A 25,434-nucleotide genomic window follows, 5' to 3' on the forward strand; every position below is an offset into this window, starting at 1 on the left:
TGAACAGTTTCCAGTTATTTTAGTTGAACTTTTGCCAAATCTTGAGTAAAATTGGTGAAATTGTCTTAATTGTTGTTGAGTCCAAACAAGCAAATAGAAGAATAGAGATACCTCAATTTGAATTCACTTCAATTTGAATTCACTTTTTAATGCACTTATGCACAAATTCTTAATCTTTTTGGAAAAATCATGGGTAATTTCAGATAATTTCAAGTCAGTTTGTCAAAGTTTGATCTCATTAGGAGAAATTTGTCAGTAATTTTGCACCAAGTTTCATCTTTTTTGTCATTTTCAGACAGTTTACAGTTCAAAGAAATGTTAAAATGTTTGTGAATAACATTCACAACAAAATCAACTAAAATCCAGCAAATTTCACAGATTTTTTTATGAATGCTCTTAAAGAAAGCATTACAAGTTTTATTGAATATATATATATATATATATATATATATATATATATATATATATATATATATATATATATATATATATATATATATATATATATATATATATATATAAAAATAAAATCACTGGATATTTTTAGGATTTTTTTGGAAGATTTTTACTCATTTTTTAAATATATTTACAAGATTTTTCTTGCCAAATTTAGGAAATTTTTTATGAATAAAACTTTTAAAGGAAACTTTTAAGGAATTATTGGAATTTTCTTCCTGAAGGTTTTGCAAAATTTTCAGAAATTTGGGGATTTTTTTTGCTGATTTTTTTTCAGACAAGGTAACAATATTTTTTGGTGCCTGTAAATGAAGACAACAGGAAGGTTAAATTAGCTCAACTTGAATTCAGTTTTCTCTCAGCTTCTTTATAAATTCCAGTGTACATTCCACGTGATGTGAAGTTGATGCTACATTATGATGTTGACCCAGTTTGGTTGACAGAAATAAGCGATAAATTTCCTCTCAGAGTGCATAAATAGAGTGAACTGTTGGTCTGTGGAAACTCTGATCTGTTAAATGTGGCGGCTTCCCGTCCTTATTTTCTGCCTCGCTACATAAACGGAGCAGCATCACGTGACTCTGAGTGTTACTAACAGTTTACACCTGTTACCTGTAATCTGCCCGTTACCACGGCGTTGCAGTTGTCTGTTCAGGGTGAAGCTTCCAGGAGGGATTTAGAAGTTCAGTCTGTTCAGAGCTGGATTTCCTCACATCAGTGGGCTGGGAGGGTGAGGAGAGGTGGAGGTTTTCAAATGTCAGGTCCAGAGAGATTAACAGACTCCCTCCAACATCCTCCAGTCTGGCAAAAAACGGAGTCGTTCTTTTCTCTCTGCAGACAAAGTTTTAATGCTGGAGAAGAGAGGAAAGTCTGAGTTAGAGCTCCGAATGTTAAAATACGCTCTGAAAAGCCAATAAAAGTCTGAGTTTATGTTAAAATACGCTCTGAAAAGTCAATAACAGTCTGAGTTTATGTTAAAATATGCTCTGAAAAGTCAATAAAAGTCTGAGATTATGTTAAAATATGCTCTGAAAAGTCACCAAAAGCCTGAGTTTATGTTAAAATACAAACAGAAAAGTCATCAAAACTCTGAGTTTATTTTAAAATACAAACAGAAAAGTCATCAAAAGTTAGGGCTGGGCGATATGGCCTTAAAAAAAAATCTCCTATTTTTTCACAAAAAATCCCCATTCACCCGATTTTTTTTTTTTGCCCCCTACACTGTAACAAATTGCTGTAAAAATACAGCATATTTTGTACAGTAATATACCGGTCTTTGTAAATACATCTGAATACTGTAAATTCACGTGTTTTTCAAGAACAAAATATTAACAGCAAGCTACCGTACAATCTTACAGCAGATTACAGTATTTTTCTGGTTTGGGTTGATCTGAGTGTGACTGTTGCTGCAGTCCGACCGTTACTCGTCTCGGCAAATCTTCCTGCACATCACCACATTTAGCAAACAGCCAACACAAAGAAGTGACGAAATAGGTTTAAAATATTCTGTCGTGATTTTACTCATTACTGAGGGAAGATGTGGAGAAAAGGAAGAACTGAGGACGACGATTTTCGGGCCGGCTCAGACCTGCAGGGACCACCTGTAGCTGATCCATCCTGCTCCGGTTCACTTAACAAGGTAACTGTGATTATTAAACAGTCAGCCTTACTTTTAATTCTGTCAGTCTATTTTATTTATGTTTTATTCTTTGACAGTAACATAAATATAGCCAGGTTAGTTACTACTTGGTGTTAGCCACGAGTCGCTAGCATGAATGCTAACGTTTCCCACACTGTTAGCTAGCAGCTAGCATGAATGCTAACGTTTCCCACACTGTTAGCTAGCAGCTAGCTAGCTAGCATACTCTCCTTTGGCTGCAGAGTGGACAAAACTTTGGCTCTTTCTTTTAAACCAGACCAGGAAAATGAATTTCTAAGCAACCAGATCCAACTAGGTTAGGTTAGCTATCTCTGTCTTTGTGTAATTTTCCATCAAATATCCAATGTGATGCTCCACTGATCTGTTATCAGATCTCCACATGTACTTGTCTGCATTCCACCATTTGGGTAATTTCAAGTTTTAAAAAGGTTTGTAGGATGTGTCATGTTGCTTTTCTCTCCACTTAGGAAAGGTAAACTTGCTTGTTATGCAAACGGCTGCAAAAATTAGATTTAAATGTGTACTGAACTAAACAGCTGTTATAAGTGGAAGCCTCTGTTTTGCTTAATTATTTTAGTTTCCTGGTTTTTTTTTGTTAGTTTGTTTGGTTTTTTTTTGATGAATGTGACAGAGTTCCATATTGAGTTTAAGGGATGTTTGCCTACCACACCTAATATACTCTTTCTTTGTCATTTCATTGTAGGCGCTTCCTTGGTAATCAACCCTGAGAGGGGAACAAAGGCCAGCCAGGAGAAGGTGATGTCCAAGAGGTCGGGGAGCTGCTCCAGAAAAAGGCATCTACTGTAAATCCCCATGTAGTCACCTTTATATAAAGACTAATGGACTCTGAGTGGGACTTCATGTAAACCCACAGCTCCTCTCCACACAGAACCTCACTTTCACAAAGGACAAGCCCAGTCTGCAACCAGATGTTCATGCTGTCATTCTAAGGTAACAAGTCTCAGTATTGTGTTTGGTTCAGTATAAAATACTTCAGTCCTGGTGTCTCAGTTTTGAAGTTCCAGGTTTGTTCCATGACTTGGTGTTTATTGAACATGATCAAGAGTTATGAAAGACTGATTCTGAAGGCAGGGTACCTGAAATGTGATGTGCAATTTTTAAACAGATTGTTGACAACCTGTTAAACATCATTAGTTGTTTTTATAGATTGTATTTTACAAGACTTCAATTTCTTGAAATTTGTTAGCTGCTGAATGTGTTCAATGCAGTATTAAATGATTTAAGTGATATATAGGAATCTTTTGTTACAGTTCAGGAAAAATGGAAACCAAACTCAGTGTACCTGAACTAGAACATGCACAATGAGAACCTGTTCAGCATGAGGAAATGATTGTATGTTACTAAAATTTAATGGGTGAAATAAGTCAGTTTTTGAACTATGTTTGATACAGTGTTGGCTTTAATAAAAGCTTAATGTTGAAAAGTCATCTCTTGTCTGAGCCATTTCTATGCTATGCTATTTCCTGGGGCTTTCATTTTGAAAGCCCCAGGAAATAGCTCTCTAAACAGCATAATACCGTAATATTTTTGACAGTATTAAACTGTTGTTGTAGAATACGGTAGGATTACTGTAAAATAACAGTGCGCTGCTGGCAACTTTAGCTGCCAGCTCTTTACTGTAAATTTACAGGGAAATTTCTTAGTGTACCTAATCTCCTCACGCCGGAGTCCAGTCTACTTAATGCAAATGAGCTGCAGCCCGCAGTGGGCGCACTCTGAACTACAGGAGCCCAGCAGGCAGGCGCTGGTGGCGGATGTTGATGAGAAAATCGATTTTCATAAAAACAAATCGACATTAAGTACAAAATCGATTTATCGCCCAGCCCTATCAAAAGTCTGAGTTTATGTTAAAATACAAACAGAAAAGTCATCAAAACTCTGAGTTTATGTTAAAATACGCTCTGAAAAGTCACCAAAAGTCTCTCTGTTTGTGGATTTAACACTGAATCTAACATTAGATTTGAAGCCGGGTTAAATCAGAAACCAATACTTCAAATTAAATTTGTGGGGGTTCTTTGTTTTCCAAGTTATTTACATCTAATAGAATTTATACAATGAATTGTGTTTTACAAAAACCTATGGCGCAACACATTAGTAGAAATATGAGAAACAGCACCAGAAATAGTACTTAAAACAGAAACATACGGCTGTGGCACCTAGTGGGCAAATAAAACCCACAGTTACCACACTGCCCTCTATAAGCCTCTGTTCTAAACACATACTGCAGTAACACAAAAGCAGTTAGAAATATCTCATCATTAACCAACACAAAAACACAATGCATATAATAATACATTCATATTTCATGGAACTAAGAACATCATGATTGATCAGCTTGGGTCAAGATGGTGCCAGTGTGTGTGGCAGCTTGTCTCTCACTGTCAGTTTTGTTGATGATTTTATTGTAATTCACCCTCGGCACTCAACAAATCAAGTCGCTGCTCATGTATGATGGACAAACACTGCTGGAGCTTGGTTTCTCTGCTAAAGATGGAGTTACGCCCGCTGGGGGCTGGAGTGCAGCTTATAGGGGGGGCTCCAAGCCAAACAGGTTGGGAACCACTGCTCTAACTGTCGCTACTCCTCAGCACAGTACACGGACATAAAGTGGATTTTTAATGCAAATAACAAACTATTTACCACCCAGTCACTGTATTTCATAATTCAGTCTTTCATAGCACGGTATTATTTACATTTTCTTACTGTCCCACAGTAACCAGTAACCCTTTGTTCTGTTCCCACCACTTCCAGTATCTTGCCCTTTGACCTCAAAACTACCCCCAATACAACAATAACTATACGCCCCCTGCTGTCCAAAACGACAATCAGCAGAAGAGTCACAAACAGGGATTTCAGTGGTTTTCAGGATATTTACTTGCCTCTGTTTACCACCTGGTTACACCTGTATTAAAATTCAGGCCCAACAGCAGGAACTTTATGCATTTGGACACATTATGAGTCAAGACTGAAGTTTTCAGTGATTTTGTGCAGAACTTTAATTAGTTTTGGGCAAATTTTGTCATTTTGGTTGAATTTTAAGCTTTTAAGTCATTTCAGACATTTTCAAGTCAGTTTTTATCATTTTGAGCAGGTCATGATACATTTTGGTTATGAGACAAATATTTTTAACTTGTTTTGGACAAATTTTGAGCTTTTAAGTCATTTCAGACATATTTAAGTCAGTTTTTATGTTTTGAGGAATTTTGTACAATATTTTAAGTTGTTTTTGACAAATTTAGATTTTTTTTAGTCTTTTCAAAGAATTTCAAGTCAGTTTTTTATCTTGCTTTGAGGTATTTTGCACAATATTGTAACTTGTTTAGACAAATTTCGAGCTTTTGAGTCATTTCAGTCAGTTTTTATTGTTTTTGAGCAGGTTTTGAGGCATTTTGCATGATGTTTTAACTTGTTTTGAACACATTTGCCCTCATTTCTGTCTCCTTTTATTCCTTTTCTCTCTGCAGCAGATAATTTAATGAAATACTGGAAAAAAAAACATCCCATAGAACAAAGCAAAGGACCCGAAAGACTGTGTTAAAACCCCTACTAGAAACCAAACAGATACCACAGGAAGCATAAAACCATCTGATACCCACATCCAATGTTACCCCCCCCCAGATATATGGAACACCCAAAATACACAAAAAGACACTGCACTGCACCACATAGTGGACAGCATCAGATCAGTCACCTACAACCTTTATAAAGCTCTGGTAGAAATCATCAAACCCCTCCTTGGTACATCACAACATCACTGCAAGAACTCCAAACAACTGGACAAGAACTAAACCATATCACAGTAGAAAAAGAGGAGATATTCATATGACATGACGTAGTTTCATTCATCACTAAAACCCCGTAGACGTCACATTACACATCGTACAGGAACGACTCATGAAGGACAGGACACTGAAAGAACACACAAACCTCCCAGTAGACGACATCACCACATTACTCCGGTTTATTGCCAAATCCACCTATTTTCAGTTGAAAGGAATAATCTACAGTCAGAAACCAGGTTTAGCAATGACACATCTGGCCAGGTCATCATTGTAAAGGAGAAACTGTTCTCATCTGATCTTACCTGGTAAAATAAAGTTGAAAAAAAGATCCACTTTCAGCCATAATGAGTAACTTTTTCATGGAGGACCTGGAAACCAAAGCCATCCCCGCTCTGCAGACCCACACTCTGGAGAAGATACGTCCACGACATCCTGGAAATAATAAAATCTGGACACACACAAGAACTCACTGATCATCTGAACAACATGGACAACACGGGAAACATACAATCCACACAGGAAGAGGAAATAAACCGGACCATTTCATTCCTGGACATGAACATTCACCACAGAGAAGACAGCAGCATCAAAATAACAGTTTACAGGAAACCCCCACACACACGGACCAGAACCTCCTCTGGACATCAGAACATCCACAGAACACAAACTACCAGTTAGAACACTATTAGAACAGACCAGAACCTCCTCTGGACATCAGAACATCCACAGAACACAAACTACCAGTTAGAACACTATTAGAACAGACCAGCATCATAACCGATGATAAAGACAGACAGGAGGAGGAAAAACACATCAGAACTCACTCACACACTACCAATATCCCATATGGGCCATAAACAAAGGAAAACAACAAGCCAAAAACAAAGAGAAAAAACTAAAACAAACAAAAACAAAACATACACAAAAAACAGACAACAAAACTGAAGACATAATCAGCATTCCATATATCTGAGGGACAACAGAACCCATACATCCCATAATGAGAAAACACGTCATCACATGTGACTCACTACCACAGTTCTTGAACTTACAGTTGTATGTGACCACCGTTTGCAAAAGGTTGAGATTATTTCTACTGACTCAAGAATAACCAGAAAATGGGTATTCAGATTATGTAATTAAATGCTAAATTAGCTATTTTTGCTTGTTATTGTTTGAATAAGCATGTCTATAAGACCTGAATTTTTAGATGTTAAGTAGAGCTACCTGAGATTTCTTTGTTTTGTCATTTTCAGATTCAGATTCAGAAAACTTTATTTATCCCCTAGGGGCAATTCAGTTTGCAGACATGGGTCGCAGCAGGACAGGACATGAAACACACATTCCACATACATTTGACTTGGATCTGTCAATAGTCAGGGTTCAGCAATAAAGTGCAACAGTGACAAAGTGCAACAATATCAATATATACCTCACTACATTTAAAACTACATGTAAAACTATAAAACAACACGGTCACTGTCATTTAAAAGCCTAATGGCGGAAGGAATAAAAGAGATGGAGTGAGATAGCGCCTCCCAGAGGGCATCAACACAAACCTGTGTGTCAGTACATGGTCAGAGTGTGCAATAATGCTCTTAGCTTTGTGGAGCACCTGCCTGCTCCATAGAGAGTGTAGGTCAGTAGTCTGCACATCCATGACTCTAGCACAAGTCCCAACTATGCTGGACAACGTGTTTTTGTTTTTTACTGACAGCCCATGAAACCATGATATAAAAGAAAAGGTTAAAAGACTCTCAATAAAAGAACGATAAAAGACAGATGAAATGGGTTTAGATACATTAAAAGAGTTCAGTTTCCGCAGCAGGTAAATAGGTTGTTGGCCTTTTTTTGAAATGACCTCCATGTTTTTGTCAAACTTGAGGTCGGAGTCGAATATTGTGCCCAAGTATCTGTACGTGTCTATGATTTCGACCTCTTCTTTGTTTATGATGCTGACTTCCTGTTTTGCACGTTTTTTCCTGAAGTCAATTATCATGTCTTTTGTTTTTGTAACGTTAAGATCAAGATAATTGTCTTCGCACCAAGTGATAAAATCAGACAGGGCTCTGCCATGCCCTGATTCAGAGCCCTGTAGAAGGGACAACAGAACACTGTCATCAACACGCCATCAACACATCATCAACACGCCATCAACACGTCGTCTGACGCTCTGAAGAAGACTGCAGATGCAGCAGAAACATGTCAGCAAGATAAAACCATCCTTTCCTTACCGAGTTGTCGGATTAAAAGTAAAGCTATTCTATAGATCATTTAAAAGGTTCAAACTGAGTTCATCACCAGACAGAAACTACTTTAAACTCCCACTAAATGGACTAGATGGCTTCATGTTTGTTTCTAGAGAACCACACCAGACAGGAAAGAACTGTAGCCATCAGTTAAACGTCATTATCTACACCTGGTTAGACACAAACCAAATCAGAACACATCAAACACAAAAACATCTCAAACACACAAGTCCATTTAGTCAACAGAAGCAGAAAAGACAGATTCTATTTCAGTGTCCTCATGGTGACACTAAAAGCTTCTTAATTAAAGAAGGAAAAAATCCAAATAATGTCAGTTCAAGAAATGATGGGTTCATTTCAGTTCAGTTTGAAGGTTTGGGTGAGTTAATGTGAGGAGTGGGAGTATAAAGGAGTGTAAATTAGTGTAGGTGAGGAGCTGAGGAGGGCAGGAGAGGCTAATGTGAGGATTATGCAGCCTAAAGTCTGGAGATTTGGACAGAAAAAAACACTGAACTTACCTCCACCAGGGTCCAACAGAAGGTGCAGACATCCCAACAGCTGAAGAGGTGGAATCTCCTGTCCTGGGATCAGTTCATATCCAGCAGGTGGTTCAAGAGCAGGAAAAAGCTGCTTCTGGATTCTAAATCTACTCCGTTTATTCCAGACTGCTCACTTTACTTTAATATATCACACTTTAGAAGAGAACTGACCACAATCTGGGAAGTTCCTCCTGAAATCTCCTGGTTCCTCCCAGTGCTCTCACTCATCTCCTTTGTTCTCCAGGCTTCTTTCATTAGCAGCAGCTCACAGGTGTATCTGCTTCATGACATCACTTCCTCCCTGCACTTCCTGCCAGGTAGAAATAAAAGTCTATTCTGTCCATTTTCTTTCTGTTGCAAAGTTTCCTGCATTTCCTGCAGTTGATTTATTCATTTTTAAAAGGTCAAAAGAGGTACAGTGGAGAAAAAAGTCATTTTCTCATTCAGAATCATGTTTCTTGTGTCATACAGGGTCTGAATTATTCTGCACATGTTCAGAAGGTTAGAGAGTCTAAACATACGACCAATAAGAACGCTGTAGAAGATCCACTGTCCAGTTCTCTGGTGAATTTAATGAAATATCTAACAGCTCACACTGAATCTTCCTGTGTTTTAGTTCTCCTCAGTGTCCTGCTGTTCCTGACAATGATGCATTCAGCTCCCTACCCTTATTATTCCTTATTGGCCCTGAAGAAATGCAGCACATTAGAGGAAAGGCTGACAAAGCACACAAGGTCAGTTACTGAGCATATGAACCAGAGAACTCGAAGTAGATGAGTGTCTTTGGTTCTATTTCCTGGTAAGTGATTCCACCAACATGAAGAAGCTCCATGAACGGATTCATTAAAGCTCCATGAACGGATTCATTAAAGCTCCATTTTGTACATATTTCTGGTAGTTTTATCTGTGTGTGTGTGTGTGTGTGTGTGTGTGTGTGTGTGTGTGTTGATACATATATGAAGAAATGTGTAAATTGAATGGAAAGTCCAGTGGGAGTCTGAGTGTCACCAAGTCAGAGTTTATGTCTCAACTGCGGACGTTAGAGAAGACAGGCGGAGACAGTCTTAGTGGGCGGAGCTAAACTACCTGAAACCTGTGTTTCATTCGTTATAGATCTCATTCCATCATTCTGAAATCAGTTTATTTCTCCCCCTCTTCTCTGTAACTATTTAGTTTAGAATTCTTTGCCTCTCCTGACAACTTTTGATAGAACAGCAGAAAAATACCTTCAATTATTACAATATCACTGTGATTCTCCACTGTGTATTATGCAGAATTGTAATATGATAGCAATTTATTTGTGTTGTGTTCATTATTGATGCCTTTAACTCTTCCATGCATAGAGGTCATGACAGTGTGCAGCTCTTCTAAAGCTGTTTTCTAGTATGTGCATGAGTTTTGATGGCATAGTTGGACATCAGCCACTACAGTGGATCCTATTGCATCATTTCTTCCACTGCCAGTGATTGGCTAGCCATTGCAAATTCTTTAAAAAAAAGAGTCAAACCAAGATGGCCGACAGGCAGCCAGAAACACCAAGTAGCTCATTTTCTTTTGTTCAAGCCTTCTATAAAAAAGAGACCTTTGCAGGAAAGAAAAATATGGTGACATCGAGGAACATCTAAGGAGTCATGCAATTGCAAAATTTTCCAAGTATTGATGTTATATTGGGAGGCAATTATGATTAATCTCATGTCCACTAAAGTGCACATCATGCATCACCAGCTATATTTCAGCTACAATTCATTGACCACAATTATGGTATTACTGCTGCTGTTCTTGAAAATATGTCATCTGAGAGACTTGGGAATCTATACAGGAGAGTGAATCCCTCAATGCTGTTTGAATTATTTATGCATCAATTATTTTATTTTATAGTTCACATCACATTTCACAGTTCAATACACTGTATATCATTTTATCCATTTGTTTGTTAAATCCATATTTCTAGAGCAAAATGCATGGTGGCCATCTCAGTGGACATGTAAATATATTTTTTAGAAAAATGGGTTGAAATAAAATAAAGTACAAACCTTGTTTTTCATGCCTAAAGATGAATAAAAACAATTGGGTGAAAAAAAATCCTAACTGAGGTTATCATAATTCATGCATGAATGGGAGTTAGGTAAAGTTGGCAAGATATTCACAGATTCGGACTTCCGGCATCAATAACTCATGAGATATACGTTTTAAAAACATAAACAATGCCTCTTTCAAATCGCTGTAAGCTAGACAATGTGCTACGAGGCCAGTTTTATCAAAAGTCGCTGTCTTTCAAGTTGCACAAATAGCACTGATGTCTATGAGCAGCCGGCTGTGCAACGAGTGAACAGGGACCGTCTGCAAATAGCAAAACCGCTGCAACAGCGAAGAGAGACAAATATTCAATTACTTAACTTTTATACACTGTAGTGTCACCAAATTTACTGCAGCCATCAATTGTCTCCTGCTGCTCATACTACAACTCTTGGTTTGACACTAAATACAAAATCTGAATTTTAAGAAATTTTCATTATTTTAGTATTGTTTTATTAGTAATAAATTCAATAACTTCACTCTTGTTTACTTTAGTGTCACCAAAATCACTGGAGCCTTCAATTGGCTTCTGCTGGTCATACTACAACACTTGGTTTGATATTAAGTACAAAATTTGAATTTTAAATAATTTTTATTGGTAATAAAATTCATTAACTTCACTCTTATGTACTGTAGTGTCACCAAACTCGCTGCTGCCATCAGTTGTCTCCTGACTGTCATAGTACAACCCTTGGTTTGATATTAAATACAAAATCTGAATTTTAAGGAATTGTTATTGGTAATAAAATTCAATAACTTCACTCTTATACATTGTAGTGTTACCAAAATCACTGGAGCCATCAGTTGACTCCTGCTGGTCGTACTACAACTCTTGGTTTGATATTAAATTAAAAAATCTGAATTTTAAGGAATTTTTTTCTTATTTTCTTATTATTTTATTAGTAATAAAATTCAATAACTTCCCTCTTATGTACTGCAAAAAGATTACACTCTGTCTAACTCAGTTGGCTCCTGTTGATCATACTACAACTCTTGGTTTGATATTTAACTATTTTTCATGATTTTAAGGATTTTTTTATTGGTAATGAAATTGGAACACAGAGATACAAAAGTTAAAAATCCTGGCTCTAAGCCTTAATACAGTTTAGAGTGGACTTCACACTTTATGTCACATGAGTGCATCTACATTAGCATAACATTTAATTTAATGTAGATGAGTTTTACTGCTCCAATCACAGACTGGCCTGCTGCTGACATCACCTGTTCACCTGGAGCTCACCTGTTCACCCGACAGCAGCAACAAACTGGAGAAGAACTGAGGGATTCTGATGACAAGTTCATGGATCAAATAATAATTCAGTGGAATCTTTACTGCAGTAACACATTTTCTTCACCATCATATTACCTGAAAACTAAAAGACTCTCCTCAGTGAAGCAGCTCCTGGTTTATAACTCAAAACGCTGGAAAACACAGAGAAATACTAAAAGATCATTTTATTAAAACCAACAGAAGCTGGAAGAGGATTTTTTCTTTAAAAAAGGCTTTTGTTGCATAAATTCTGCAGCTTCCTGTTGTTGTTGTGGGAACAAGGTTTGACAAAATCGGACTTTCTGAGTGTAAACTGACTCAATGAAACCTGAACTCCAGTCAGAGAACAGGTTCCATTAGATTAGATTCCTTATTGTCAGTGGAAAAACAAACATTTTTACTGCCCAAAACACCACGACAACACGAGTAAACTTGTTTTATGGCCTAACAAAGACAAAAACACACACAAAAAAACTCTTACATTTCACTTTCTTTCAGATTCTGTGCTGTTTAGAATCAAAATGAAAATAGAAAATAAAAATCTGTTTCAATCCAATATTTTACTAAAACATTTCACAAATACTCCAAACACTGATAAGAACATTTCATATAAATCATCCATGCAAAAACCTCCAATCTCCAATTATTCTTTATAAATTTATACATTTTTACTGATATATTTGAAAAATATCAAAAAAAGGAAAACATACAGTAGAATTTTTTTTAAATAAGTAAAAAACAAAACACATTTTCACATCTGAGCTCAGAAACTAAAATCATAGTATTTTAAACATAAATCTCACGTTTAGGTCGGATATTGTCCATTTATAAAAGAAACACAGAAAAGTGGGAAATATAAAATAGAAATAATTTTAAAGAAGTGATAAAAAGCCCTCATTTCACACACATACACACTTATAACGACCAGAATTATCACCAGAAGGACTCAATTATCAGCCAGAAACGTTAAAAACAGAAATAATTCATTAGTTTTCTTTCCATCAGAGAAAATTAAGCATATTTAGGCTTCAAGTCTTGTGAAATTATCTTTACTCTACACATTACTGCTCTCTGGCGGACACAGGCGGTAACGACACTATTATTATTTGAGGCAAAGCTGGCAACAGTACAGATGAGCAGCACTTCCTGTTTCAACGTAAAACTATCGTAATGCTCTTAGGCTAAAACGTGGTTTTGTGAGACTCTGCAGAATCTGCAGTATGAAACAAAATATATTTAAGGACCACTAGCTTGTCGACTCCCTCAGATTGTGTTTGTTGTCACTATACGTTCAAAAATGAACACGTTATAGGTAATGTACAAATGCATTCGTGACCGGAAGTGTTAGCCGAGCTAGCGGAAGTGCTAACGAGGGTTTGTTATGACACGGACTAATACCTTAACACGTGTAATTCTAAAATCAATTCTCTCCAAGACACAGAGCTCTAGCTCCGTTTCCTGTCCCGGGTCTAATGTTTCAGCCTGATATCGTGATCAGCACCTTTTAAAGAGACGCTGCTGGTAGCGCTGGAGTTAGCTTGTCACTAGCTTCTGATTAGCTGCTAGCTCGCTAACGCTGCCATCACAGACGCAGCTATAGATTGTCATTAGCTACATTGTGGATTCATTTCCTGTTTGGACGTGACTCAGACTACAACAAAAGTAATCGGAGCAAGTGGAGAAGCTAGCTGTCGTTAAATACGACTTGGTTTACACCAGAGATCCTTCTGAATCGACCTAAATCGCTTAGCAATACGTTTGACATGAAATGTACACGAAAGAAAGATGCTTTTACGTTGAAGATGAACAGGAAGTGCTGCTCACCTGTAATGTCGCAAGCTATACAGTTAGTAATAATGTCGTGTCGTTACCGCCTGTGTCCACAAGAGGTCAGTAGCGCCCCCTCCTGTGACATGATCTTACATGAGAGGGATTAGATGACAGCAGAGACTCAAGACACAAATCTCTGTCCCTGCAACCGATCAATAATCAATAACAACACTGATACATCATCAACCAATCATATTTTGCTCATTTTGTACATGTTTCTGGTAGTTTTATCTCATATTTTGGTCATATTCACAGGACTCACCTGTTTTGAGAAAATCATTTTCTGCACTTTTACAATTACATGTATTCCACAAGCCACTTTATGCTGATGTCACTTATAGTGTAGTAATACGGTATTTATTCATTTTTCATTCTTGTATATATTATTGTTATTATAATTATTATCTTTACTGTAGTAAACTGTAGTTAGTGCTGCTCTGAAAGATTTTTGCTGCTCTAACACTGGAAATTTCCCCTGACCTGGGGAGTAATAAAGGACTGTTGTATATCTATGTGCAAGAACTGATACCTCATCTTCCTGTATATAGTCTTCTACATGGTATTTAAAAAAATCTGTGCATATATCCCTCTGGGCTGGAAACTGATTATAGTTTACTGCTATGGTGTATGGCTCTGGCATTAAATATACTACATATATAGCTGGTGGTAAATTCAAAAATATGTAGACCAGCAAATCAAGTATAGTGAGGGTGATGCAGAGTAGATTGATGGAAATGGGCAGCTGGAAGCAGTGGGCTGGAGGAAGGTCAGCAGCAGCAGCATCCCACAGATGGAGATTAGGCCAGTTGGTGGGAGAACCACCACAGATCTGAAGCATCCAGCTCTGGGATCAGGGACACTCGGAGAAAGGACACAGGGAGAAACAGAGTGAGTGTAATGCAATAATGGAACATATATTTATGGTATACCATTGTATATAATGCTAGATAGAGAAGGGCTCAGTGCATCCAGAGAGGTCCTCCAGCAGCCTAGGCCTGTAGCAGCAGAACTAGGGGCAGAACTAAGGGACGTCCAAGAGGGGAAGTCAGTTGTGCAAATGAAGACACCAGCTCACCCCGTCAGGGTCCCCCAGTCGTCCCCCATCGTCACCTTCATCATTTACACCTGACAGGAAAACCTTCATCTTCATCAATTATACCTGACAGGAAAACCTTCATCATCATCAGTTACACCTGACAGGAAAACCTTCTTCTTTATCTTCATCAGTTACAGAGTTAGGGTTCTTCAACAGGTCCTCCATCAGCAGGTCAGTTCTGTTTCAGGTCATCAGATGAAGCTCTGGGAAACGTTGCATCAATGTAGAAAAGTTTCCTGGATGTTTTTTTATTTCACCACTGAACATGAATCACAGAACAGAAACAGATTATTTATTAATTTCATTTTTAAACTTCTGAGAGAGAAGGTCCAACAGGAGTAATTCACACACGTGTTCCAAAGCTTCTGTTCACAAAAACCCTCCAGGAGCTCAAGGATAGGTCACCTGTTGATGCTCAGCTCAAACCTGTCTGCTCCACTGAGTATTTCTGTAGTGTCTGATCAGTGCAACTCATTCAAAGATCTATTTATTTTCATACTAAAACTAAAATGTCAAACAGCATACCCTGACTAGGGTGCTTTTCTAGACTAAAACATTGAAAACATCTGTATGATGTGAAGTAAATACCTGTGTGAACCTGTTGCAGTAGAAATAAGAACGGCCGATCTGCTTTGAAAACTGGAGCTCGGGATCTTTTGAGGAGGACCATCCCTGCAGGGATAGAAAATCATGTTTTAGAAACTTTAGACAGTTGGTTTGTTCTGTTCTATTAACCCTCGTGTCGTCCTGCGGCTCAAAATTGACCCGTTTTAAATTTGAAAATGTGGGAAAAAAATATTTTCACAGTGAAACTTCTGATGTCCACATTTTCAACATTTTGGGGAAATTGTTGAACATTTTTTTGGTGGAAAAAAAAAATGTTAAAATGTTTCTCAACAACATTCATAAAAAAATCAACCAAAATCCAGCGAATTTCACTGGATTTTGGTTGATTTTTTTTGTGAATGTACTTAAAGACAATAGTAGAAATTTTACTGATATATATATAATCACTTTAGATAGATTTTTTTGGAATATTTTTACTCATTTCTTGAAAATATCTACAAGAATTTTCTTGCCAAATCGGGGATTATTTTAAAATAAAACTTTTAAGGGAAACTTCTAAGGAATTATTGGAGTTTTCTTCTGAAGCTTTTGCAAATTTTCAGAAATTTGGGGAATTTTTTTGCTGAATTTTTGGATCTTTTTTCAGACAAGGAAACAATATTTTTTGGTGCCCGTAAATGAGGACAACAGTAGGATTAATATCTATTTGTTATATTAATATCTATCATATTATCACCAGTAGCAGCAGCTGCTTTGGTCCCGTCCTCCGTGACTTCTATCCTGACTTCATGGAAGGCATCAGACACATAGAGACCCTCCTCCACTTCAGAAGGAACAAACTGTCAGATACCTGAAGAACCTGGGATTAAACCTGAAGGACATCCTGGATGTTTATGAACTGATGGACTGACCTGAGATCCCGGTGAAGTCGGCTGCTGTGGGGTTGAAGGCGTCGCTGATGCCCATAGCGGGGAGCACCGACCTCAGGTTGAACTTGTTCTGCATTCTGAATCTGGAAACACCAGAAGAAGATCCATGTTTATGAACCAAGCCTCATGAAGAGTCTGCAAGTCCTGAACCAGTCTCTAATCCTGAAGCATTGTTCTCTACCTTGGGAGGAAGATGTCCATCCTGGTTCTGCGCAGGCCGGTGTCCCAGGACGCTAGGTGGCGCTGTGTGAGCTGAGCCTCCAGGGAGGACAGTAGCGTCTTCCTCTCGCTGGGTAGAAGCACCTGCAGGCTCAGGGAGCGGCCCAGGAACGGCAGCTCCAGAACCGTGTAGCGCTGATCCGATCCCGTCCTGAGCTGACCTGAGGGGAGATCAATGAGGTCAGGACTTCTTCTGATTCAGTCATCAGTAGAGTTTAGCTCAGGTCTATTTCCACCTGATTTCACTTTAAACGTCACAGAACCATGTCCAACAGATTAACAGAAAGACAACACCAGAGTAGAAACAGAAACGACTCACATCATTTGTAAATGCCAAACATATTTAACTAAACATTTTATTAAATATCGAGAAAGTGAAACATTTTCTCTTGTCACTGTGATAATAAACAATTATTGGATGGTGAAAGAAAATGTATTTAAATGTTCTGAATGGAACAAGGTTGTAATTAAATACAGGCAGGACTGGAAAATAAAGAGATTACAGAGATAACAGTGAGTTTCTAATAAATGTGGAGCTGCATGTCTGATAGAGGAACTGGTTGATGAGAAACAGATGGTAGAAGCTCCACTGGGATCAGCTGCAGAGAGGGATTAATGTCATTTAGTTCAGAAAATGACAAAGAAACAGTCAAACATCACCTTGATGATGATCAGAACTGTCACTGACAAATGTTATTGAACAACCATCGAAGAAGTTTAAATAACTGAAGTTCCAAATGTTCATAGAAATACTGCTCTTTTAAATTCACTGGATATACATATATATATATATATATATATGTATATATGTGTGTATATATATATATATATATATATATATATATATATATATATATAAAAATAAAAATTATGTATATATATATATACACATATATATATATATATATATATATATATATATATATATATATATATATATATATATATATATATATATATATATATATATATATATAAAAGAGCAACCACAGGGAGAGCAGAAGGGGAGGATGCTGCGTGAAACGTGCAGCAGAAGCGACTTCAGATGAGTGAAACTAATCACAGAATTACACCCAGTCATATAATACACTGTATATACACTCTATAACTAAACTGAACAGTTCCTTCTAACTACATCCTAGAAGCTCATCCAGTGGATGATTCTGGTCTCTTACCAAAGCTGACCTCTGCAGCCTGGTACTTCATGGGCACCTTGATGGGAGTCCCATCAGACAGGATGAAGGGCAGGTTCTGGGAGTTGGTGAACAGAAACTGCTTCTGCCAGATGCCCCTGAAGGCCACCGTGTTGACCAGCGCCACCTGCAGGTGGTGTCCCCACCACAGGGCCTCGGCCTGGGCCTCTCCTGATCCAGAGAGCTCTCCGCTGCTGCTTCCTGACTGGAGGGGCCACGACTCATCTGGAGGGAACCAGGGAACGGCAGGGGTTAATGGAGAGGCCACGAGGCTGTTATCGACTCATGTGGTCTGATGCCATGAATAAATGAATGAACTGGACGACTCACAAGAACACAAAAAGAAAAAGCCGAACAAGAAAACAAAAAATCAGCCATCAGGGATCGCTGCAAAAGAAATAATCTTATCATGGACTGGGACAGGGGGAGGATTTTAACATCAGAGACCAACAAACATAAACGATGGATCAAGGAGGCCATCGAGATCAGGAAGCAGGCGAGCTGCTCCATGAACCGGGACGAGGGGGACTACACCCTCTAATACCTGGGACTCCATCCTCCAGAGACCACCGGACGGCGGGGGGCGTGGCCTATCTGACAGATCTGTCAGACTGGTCACATGATAAAAAGGACACGTCGGCACACGCCAGATGACGCTCTGAAGAAGACTGCAGTTGCAGTTGAAACATGTCAGCTAAGGTGAAACCATCTTATTTTTGATTTGTCGGTGTAAAAGAAATAACGTTATCCTATGATAGTCAACGACAAAATGAACATCATCCAAATAATAAAAGTTTCTATCTATCTATCTATCTATCTATCAAAACATGATTACAGTGAAACAGCTTTGAAAGAAGTCAAAAGTCACACTGTTTTCCTGTTCAGTCCCTTCAAATTTATTCATTTTTCTGTTTTATTTTTGGTTATGTGATCATTTTGCATTTCTTTATGGTCATTTTGTGTCTCTTTGCGGTCATTTTTGTGTGTTTTTGTTCAAATTTTTTGTTTCTGTGATTATTTTGTGTCTTTTTGTGGTCATTTGGTCAACACTCAGGCTTCATTAGCTGTAGCACATTAGATCTAACAGTACAATTGATGATAAGCATTAGCTCTAATACGTTACTGTAAAAAATTAGCTGTCATACATTAGTTGTAGTATAATATATGCAATACATTAGTTGCAGTACAATAGATGCAAACAATGAGCTCTTATACATTTAAACTATTGCAGTAAAAGATGAATATTAGAGCTAAAATGCTGCAGTAAAAGAAGAATATTAGAGGAAAAATACTGCAGTAAAAGATAAATAATATGTGTGTGTGTGTGAGAGACACTAAACCACAGAAACATAACCTGTCGTTACTGTGCGTAGAACACAGCTGTGTTTACTCGCACTAAGCTCCACTCTCCTTACTGAGCATTTAAAGGTTTGGAAGATCCTCCATGATGGTGGAGGGGACTGATTTCCAGGTCACAGTAGCAAAGAGCACTCAAGGAGTAAGTATAAGTTGGATGCTTAGAAGCGCTATTGTTAAATATAGCAACTTTTATTATTTTCGAGCAGCCTTTTGCCACATGCAGCCCTAAACTGTAACAGCTCTCCAATAGAAACACTTCTTGGTGAACAGTTTTATGACCAGGAAAACAATTTGGACTACAATGTACTCTTCATATATGTTTATATTCATGGAAACAAAACCATTGTTCACTTGTTGAACATTGAATGCAGTGGACACACACCATCAGAGTCAAATGGTTTGGACAAAAAGGAAGTCTCTTACTACTAAATCAAGACATCAAACTTGCGGAAGATCACGGTGGAGACCTCAAAGTTTCGCTCCAGCCATCCATTTGTAGCCTGAAGTCCCGCGAGAGGTTGGACATGTCGGCCCACTTCCTCATCTTAGAGAAGAACTGGATCAGACTGAGACAAGGACATGTTAGGATTTATTTTTTTAAGGCACTGCTAGCTGAACACTGAACTTGATGTCACATATGAGTAATACAATATTGATATTTGTAATGTATAAAACAGTGTTATGGTCACTTTAAGAAGTACCTGCGCAAGGTATTATGGGATGCCTGTTACCCCATGTTTGGCAGTCTGGTCTGGCAGTTCAGAAGTAAACACATTGAAAGACACCACTCTCGTTTCGCCTCATTATATTTTATGTCTATATAAGATATACAGACATTACAATATTAATAACCATTTGTTGTGTAATTAATATATGAGTTGTGTTGACCTGAATGGAGAGAGAGAATTAACCCCAGGCTCTGAAGGGTTAAATACATGATGGATACACACAGGTCAGGCTGGAAAGCTACAGCTGCGCACACACACACACACACACACACACACACACACACACACACACACACACACACACACACACACACACACACACACACACACACACACACACACAAGTACAAAGAGTGTTTTCACACACACAGCACATTCCTATGTCCTTATAATAAAACAACTAATTTTACTGAAACCGCTAAACTCAAGGTTGTTTAAGAGTGGAAACCATAATAATCCTCCCTATGAGACACCACCAGCAGCTGCATCACATCTCAGTTAACAGAGGAATAAGACTGACAGGTAGAGAGAGGGAAGAGGGTTCTAGGAGGTTCTTTTACAGGATGGTTCCTGGAGATTGGATGAATCGTGTGCCAGAGATATGGACGTATCTGTGCACCAACCAATGGGAGAGCTAAGTCTACACCACGGTTATCCCCACCTTTAGCCAATCACTGTTCAATATTTGAATGATATGTTTGTGTTCAATAACCAATCACATTTCACAATACGGTATAAAATGTTCTGTTCATATCAGACTTTGTCATTTTCTGGGAGGCTGTTCCAGACAGAAAAGGTCCTTGATCAAGATTCTTTTGAGACACTGATGGCAGAAAATAAACAGCTTAATTGGAAAGTAGTAGTTTGTTTTCTATCTCAAAAAACGAACCTGCTCAACAGACACAAGTGTCAAAAAGCATTCACACAAAGCAACTAACTTTCCACTGTAAAATAATAAAAACAAGGGTTTTCTTGCAGTGAGAATTGTTTTACACCATCCAGAGGTTTGAGCAGGCACCAAAGGAAAATAATAACAGAACTTAGTATGAAATCCGTTTTCACATTTTGGGTTCCAAGTACTCAAGCATTATTGATGTGTCTGTTACTGAATAGTTAGAAAAAACAGAAAAATACTCAGATTTTTGTCAGATAAATTCACTCTACAGCATTTTATCAGTCATGCTCACTGCTGTGTGTGGTCAAACATCCATTTTAAGATAAGAAAAACTCAGCAGTAGGTTTAAGAATGAAACTAGCCCAGATGTTAAAGAACGACAAGTCTAAAAAAGAACAGGAAAACATTTTCAGTTCAGTGGCTGAACTAAATAGTCTGATACCAAGTCGAAGAAGTCATCTTGATGGTGTGGTTGCATTTTTGTTAAAATCGAAGATAAGCTTTGCAAAAAACTTTTTAATATCACAACTCAACAACCACCTTGGCAGAGCATCTAAAGACAGCAGGTTAAACGCATTCGTTTTCTAATCCTGGATCATTCTTGTGTTGGAATCACCAGTTCACATATTTCTGTCTTCAGAAATCATATGAATAAGGGGCTGCTCTGTAGTTATCATCATATCACAATATCTCATTCAGAGTGCAGTTATTTCTTCTGTTACTGATCTACATCACCATGTAACACAAAACGCCTGCCTGGTGGCTAGTTTGGCCTCAAACAAAGAATGAGCAGCTTCTTCTGATGCTGCTACATCCCAATACTCATGTTAAAATAATGTGTTTTTTGAAAATGAATACTTGTAAACATTCTACTCGACCCACAAAATCAATTCGGAACCTCTAAATGTGTACACTATGGGCTCTCTGAGAAGTGTTTATAACCTGAGGTAGCTCTGTGACACAGACAAAGAGGAGATATAAAAACAGGTCTACTGTGCTTGTTCACTGGCTCCTGTTTAAAATAACTCACTGAACAACTGCTGACATTTTTCAACTCACTTTGGCAAAGCCTGAGTTTGCAAACACATAGTTCATGATCCAGTAGTTTGAAGGATTACACAGCTTTAAAAGAATAAAAGACATTTAACCAGAATCCATTAGTTTTTTAAAATAGTTGAGTGTTTTTATGCATTGGGCCGTATTCAGAGGCAGGTTTTACTGGATTATTGTCCTGCAGAGGCGCCAGCGTCTGACCTGAGTTTGGACGAGTGAAGGATCCTCCCTCCATCAGTCCTTTACCCACTGTGGGAGTGGAGCCCTTCCTGCAGGCTGCATCCAGCCAACAGGCCAGCCAGTGCACCACCTCCCCCTGCAGAGACACACAAAGTGAACCATGTTAGCAAACAGCGGCGGCACCATCGTTCTGCTGATACAGAAAGCTTGATGACCGCTGGTCCGCTTCAAGCAATTTAAACAGAAGCATGAAAGGTTATGCACCACAATTACACATGTACACACACTTAGCTAAAACCTCTGCAAAACTTTAACAGTAGAAATCACAAGTGGTTGTTTTGACAGTGAGTCTGTTGAATGCCCCAGTGAGACATAATTGCACAGCATTTTAGCTGAGGTACTGAGAATTACATTTTTAGAAATAAAAGTCAATTAAAAAAAAGCACAAAAGACAACTGCATTTGGTCTTCTAACTCATTTTCAAACATAATACCTACACAAAACAGCTGACAGCAACAGCAAATTGGGTTTGAATTATTCTGACAATTATTTCATCTAATGCATCACTTTTTAAGAAAAAAGTCAAATGTGCGTATTTTCAGTTTTTTTATGTCACTGTAAGAAAGCATTTATGTCCACTTTATGATTTTAGATCCTGCATTTAGGTTTTCAATCTCATTTTCTCCTTCCTCTGTACGTTTTTGACATCATAGTAATTCTAATTATTATTATTTCCCACCTAACACATTTTGTAACGCACACAAATGTGACACAACCAGGTTGTTGTTGCTATTACAAATTCAATATATTCAGGTGTGTGGCCTGTTCAATCTGGCATCCCATTTTTTTTTTTTTTTTTAACCAATTTTCTGACAAGCGATTAACAGAATGATCAACTACTCATCTGGACAATAATCTGAATATTAGACGATAAAAAAAATAATAGTAGCAGCAGGCTGCACAGTAGCTTGGTGGTTAGCTCCGTCGCCTCACAGCTAGAAGATCCTCGGTTTGTGTCCCAGCCTTCCTGGGATCTTCCTGCATGGAGTCTCCGTGTTCTCCTGTACATGCGTGGGTTTCCTCCAGGTTCTCCCACAGTCCAGAAACATGCTGAGGTCAATTGGTGATTCTAAACTGTCCATAGGTGTGAATGTTTGTCTCTCTGTGTAGCCCTGTGATAGTTACCTGTCCAGCTGAACCTGTGATAGACTGTTACCTGTCCAGGTGTCCCCTGCCTTCACCCGCAGTCAGCTGGGATAGACTCCAGCCCCCCATGACCCTGATGAGGATCAAGAGGATCCGACGACTCGACGGACAGACGCTTTATTAATCCCGAGGGAAATTCAAAATATTCAGCAGCTTACATACAAAAACAAAAATAACAAAAAGGCAAAACAGACAGGTTAGTAACATGAACGTTAACGGTTAGTATATACTCTAAAAAACTTGCTGTATAATACTATAAACATTTCTAATTTTAAAATCTATAGAAATACTAATTGTATTAAAAGTCAATAAAACAGTGTTTACACCTTTCAAGACAACGTGGTTTAAAGTGATTTAAAATTATTTAAATGGTTTAAAGTGATTTTGACAGGTAGCACGAAAACACTTGTAAACTACATAAAATGCAGACATTCTACAATCACATTGGATCAGTCCTGATGTGCTCATGACTGCGTGAGTATCAGGTAAACAACACTTAAAACAGGATGATGAAATTTAAGAAAAACAATGCAATATATTATTAATGGTAATAACTTGATTTACACTGACCTTTCTCTCTGGCTGTGGTGGGCACTGGACACTTTACCACCAACAGCTGCTGGAAACTGATTTTTGTTTCACACCTTTGCTTTTTCCTTTTGAAAAACAATCACAGTCCATAACATCTATTTTTTCAGGACAACTCAGATCATATGTCACATAAGGATGCAGGAGTGTGACCTGAGTCATGCACTTCATTTCAGTGTGAAAGAAACTTGAAAATGATCAGGTTGAAATGCGAACATTTTTCGACGGTGAATCCCTCATCACTGGAACACACAGGAGAGAGAGAGAGAGACAACTGTCATGGGGACAGGAAGAGAGAGAGACAACTGTCATGGGGACAGGAAGAGAGAGAGACAACTGTCATGGGGACAGGAAGAGAGAGAGACAGATCTGTCCTGGGAACAAGTAGAGAGAGAGAAAAACACCTGTTATGGGGGACATGAGAGAGACAAACAGGAAAACCTTCATCTTCATCAGTAACACCTGACAGGATTACCTTCATCTTCATCAGTTACATCTGACAGGAAAACCTTCATCTTCATCAGTTACACCTGAAAGGAAAACCTTCATCTTCATCTTCATCCGTTACACCTGACAGGAAAACCTTCATCGTCATCTTCATCAGTAACACATGACAGGAAACCTTCATCGTCATCTTCATCAGTAACACCTGACAGGAAAACGACACCTGGGCAGAGAACCTGGCAGAGAACAACAGGAGGAGCAACCCGGGCACAGACCGTGGAGGAGAACGACAGGAGGAGCCACTTCGGGGCAGAACTTGGAGGAGAACCTGGAGGAGAACGACAGGAGGAGCCACTTCGGGGCAGAACTTGGAGGAGAACGACAGGAGGGGCCACCCGGGGGCAGAACCTGGAAGAGAACGACAGGAGGAGCCACTTCGGGGCAGAACTTGGAGGAGAACCTGGAGGAGAACGAAAGGAGGAGCCACTTCGGGGCAGAACTTGGAGGAGAACCTGGAGGAGAACGATAGGAGGAGCAACCTGGTCACAGAAGGCGGAGGAGAACCTGGAGGAGAACGACTGGAGCAACAACCTGGGCACAGAACGTGGAGGAGAACCTGGAGGAGAACGACAGGAGGGGCGACCTGGGCACAGAACTTGGAGAACCTGGAGGAGAACGACTGGAGCAGATACCTGGGCACAGAACGTGGAGGAGAACCTGGAGGAGAACGACAGGAGGAGCAACCTGGGCGCAGAAGGTGGAGGAGAACCTGGAGGAGAACGACAGGAGGAGCCACCTGGGGGAAGAACGTGGAGGAGAACCTGGAGGAGAACGACAGGAGGAGCGACCTGGGCACAGAACGTGGAGGAGATCCTGGAGGAGAACGACAGGAGGAGCGACCTGGTCACAGAACGTGGAGGAGAACCTGGAGGAGAACGACTGGAGCAGCAACCTGGGCACAGAACCAGGAAGAGAACGACAGGAGGAGCCACCTCGGAGCAGAACTTGGAGGAGAACCTGGAGGAGAACGACAGGAGGAGCGACCTGGTCACAAAACGTGGAGGAGAACCTGGAGGAGAACGACTGGAGCAGCA

General features: G+C 38.9%; 1 protein-coding gene across 7 annotated transcripts; it reads right to left on the reverse strand.

Annotated features, from left to right (window-relative positions):
• Positions 1 to 13,292: 13,292 nt before the first annotated feature.
• LOC111585388 (probable serpin E3) lies at positions 13,293 to 24,120 on the reverse strand. Of its 7 annotated transcripts, none has more exons than XM_055012504.1 (9): positions 23,319 to 24,120; positions 22,124 to 22,238; positions 19,670 to 19,812; positions 17,870 to 18,112; positions 16,657 to 16,855; positions 16,458 to 16,558; positions 16,283 to 16,369; positions 15,568 to 15,651; positions 13,294 to 15,238 (listed from the first exon to the last, which is right to left on the reverse strand). In XM_055012504.1, exons 4-9 carry the CDS (start codon positions 17,898 to 17,900, stop codon positions 15,228 to 15,230), a joined length of 513 nt encoding a protein of 170 aa, XP_054868479.1. In that variant the 5' UTR covers positions 17,901 to 18,112; positions 19,670 to 19,812; positions 22,124 to 22,238; positions 23,319 to 24,120; the 3' UTR covers positions 13,294 to 15,227. The 7 variants fall into 7 exon arrangements, with proteins under 7 accessions (XP_054868481.1, XP_054868479.1, XP_054868474.1 ...); XM_055012499.1 differs by having other exon boundaries at positions 13,303 to 15,651; positions 23,319 to 23,461; positions 23,879 to 24,120; XM_055012506.1 differs by lacking the exon at positions 16,283 to 16,369 and having other exon boundaries at positions 13,293 to 15,238.
• Positions 24,121 to 25,434: the final 1,314 nt, after the last annotated feature.

The sequence above is a fragment of the Amphiprion ocellaris genome, chromosome 7, assembly GCF_022539595.1.
Source record: "Amphiprion ocellaris isolate individual 3 ecotype Okinawa chromosome 7, ASM2253959v1, whole genome shotgun sequence".
NCBI lineage: Eukaryota > Metazoa > Chordata > Actinopteri > Pomacentridae > Amphiprion > Amphiprion ocellaris.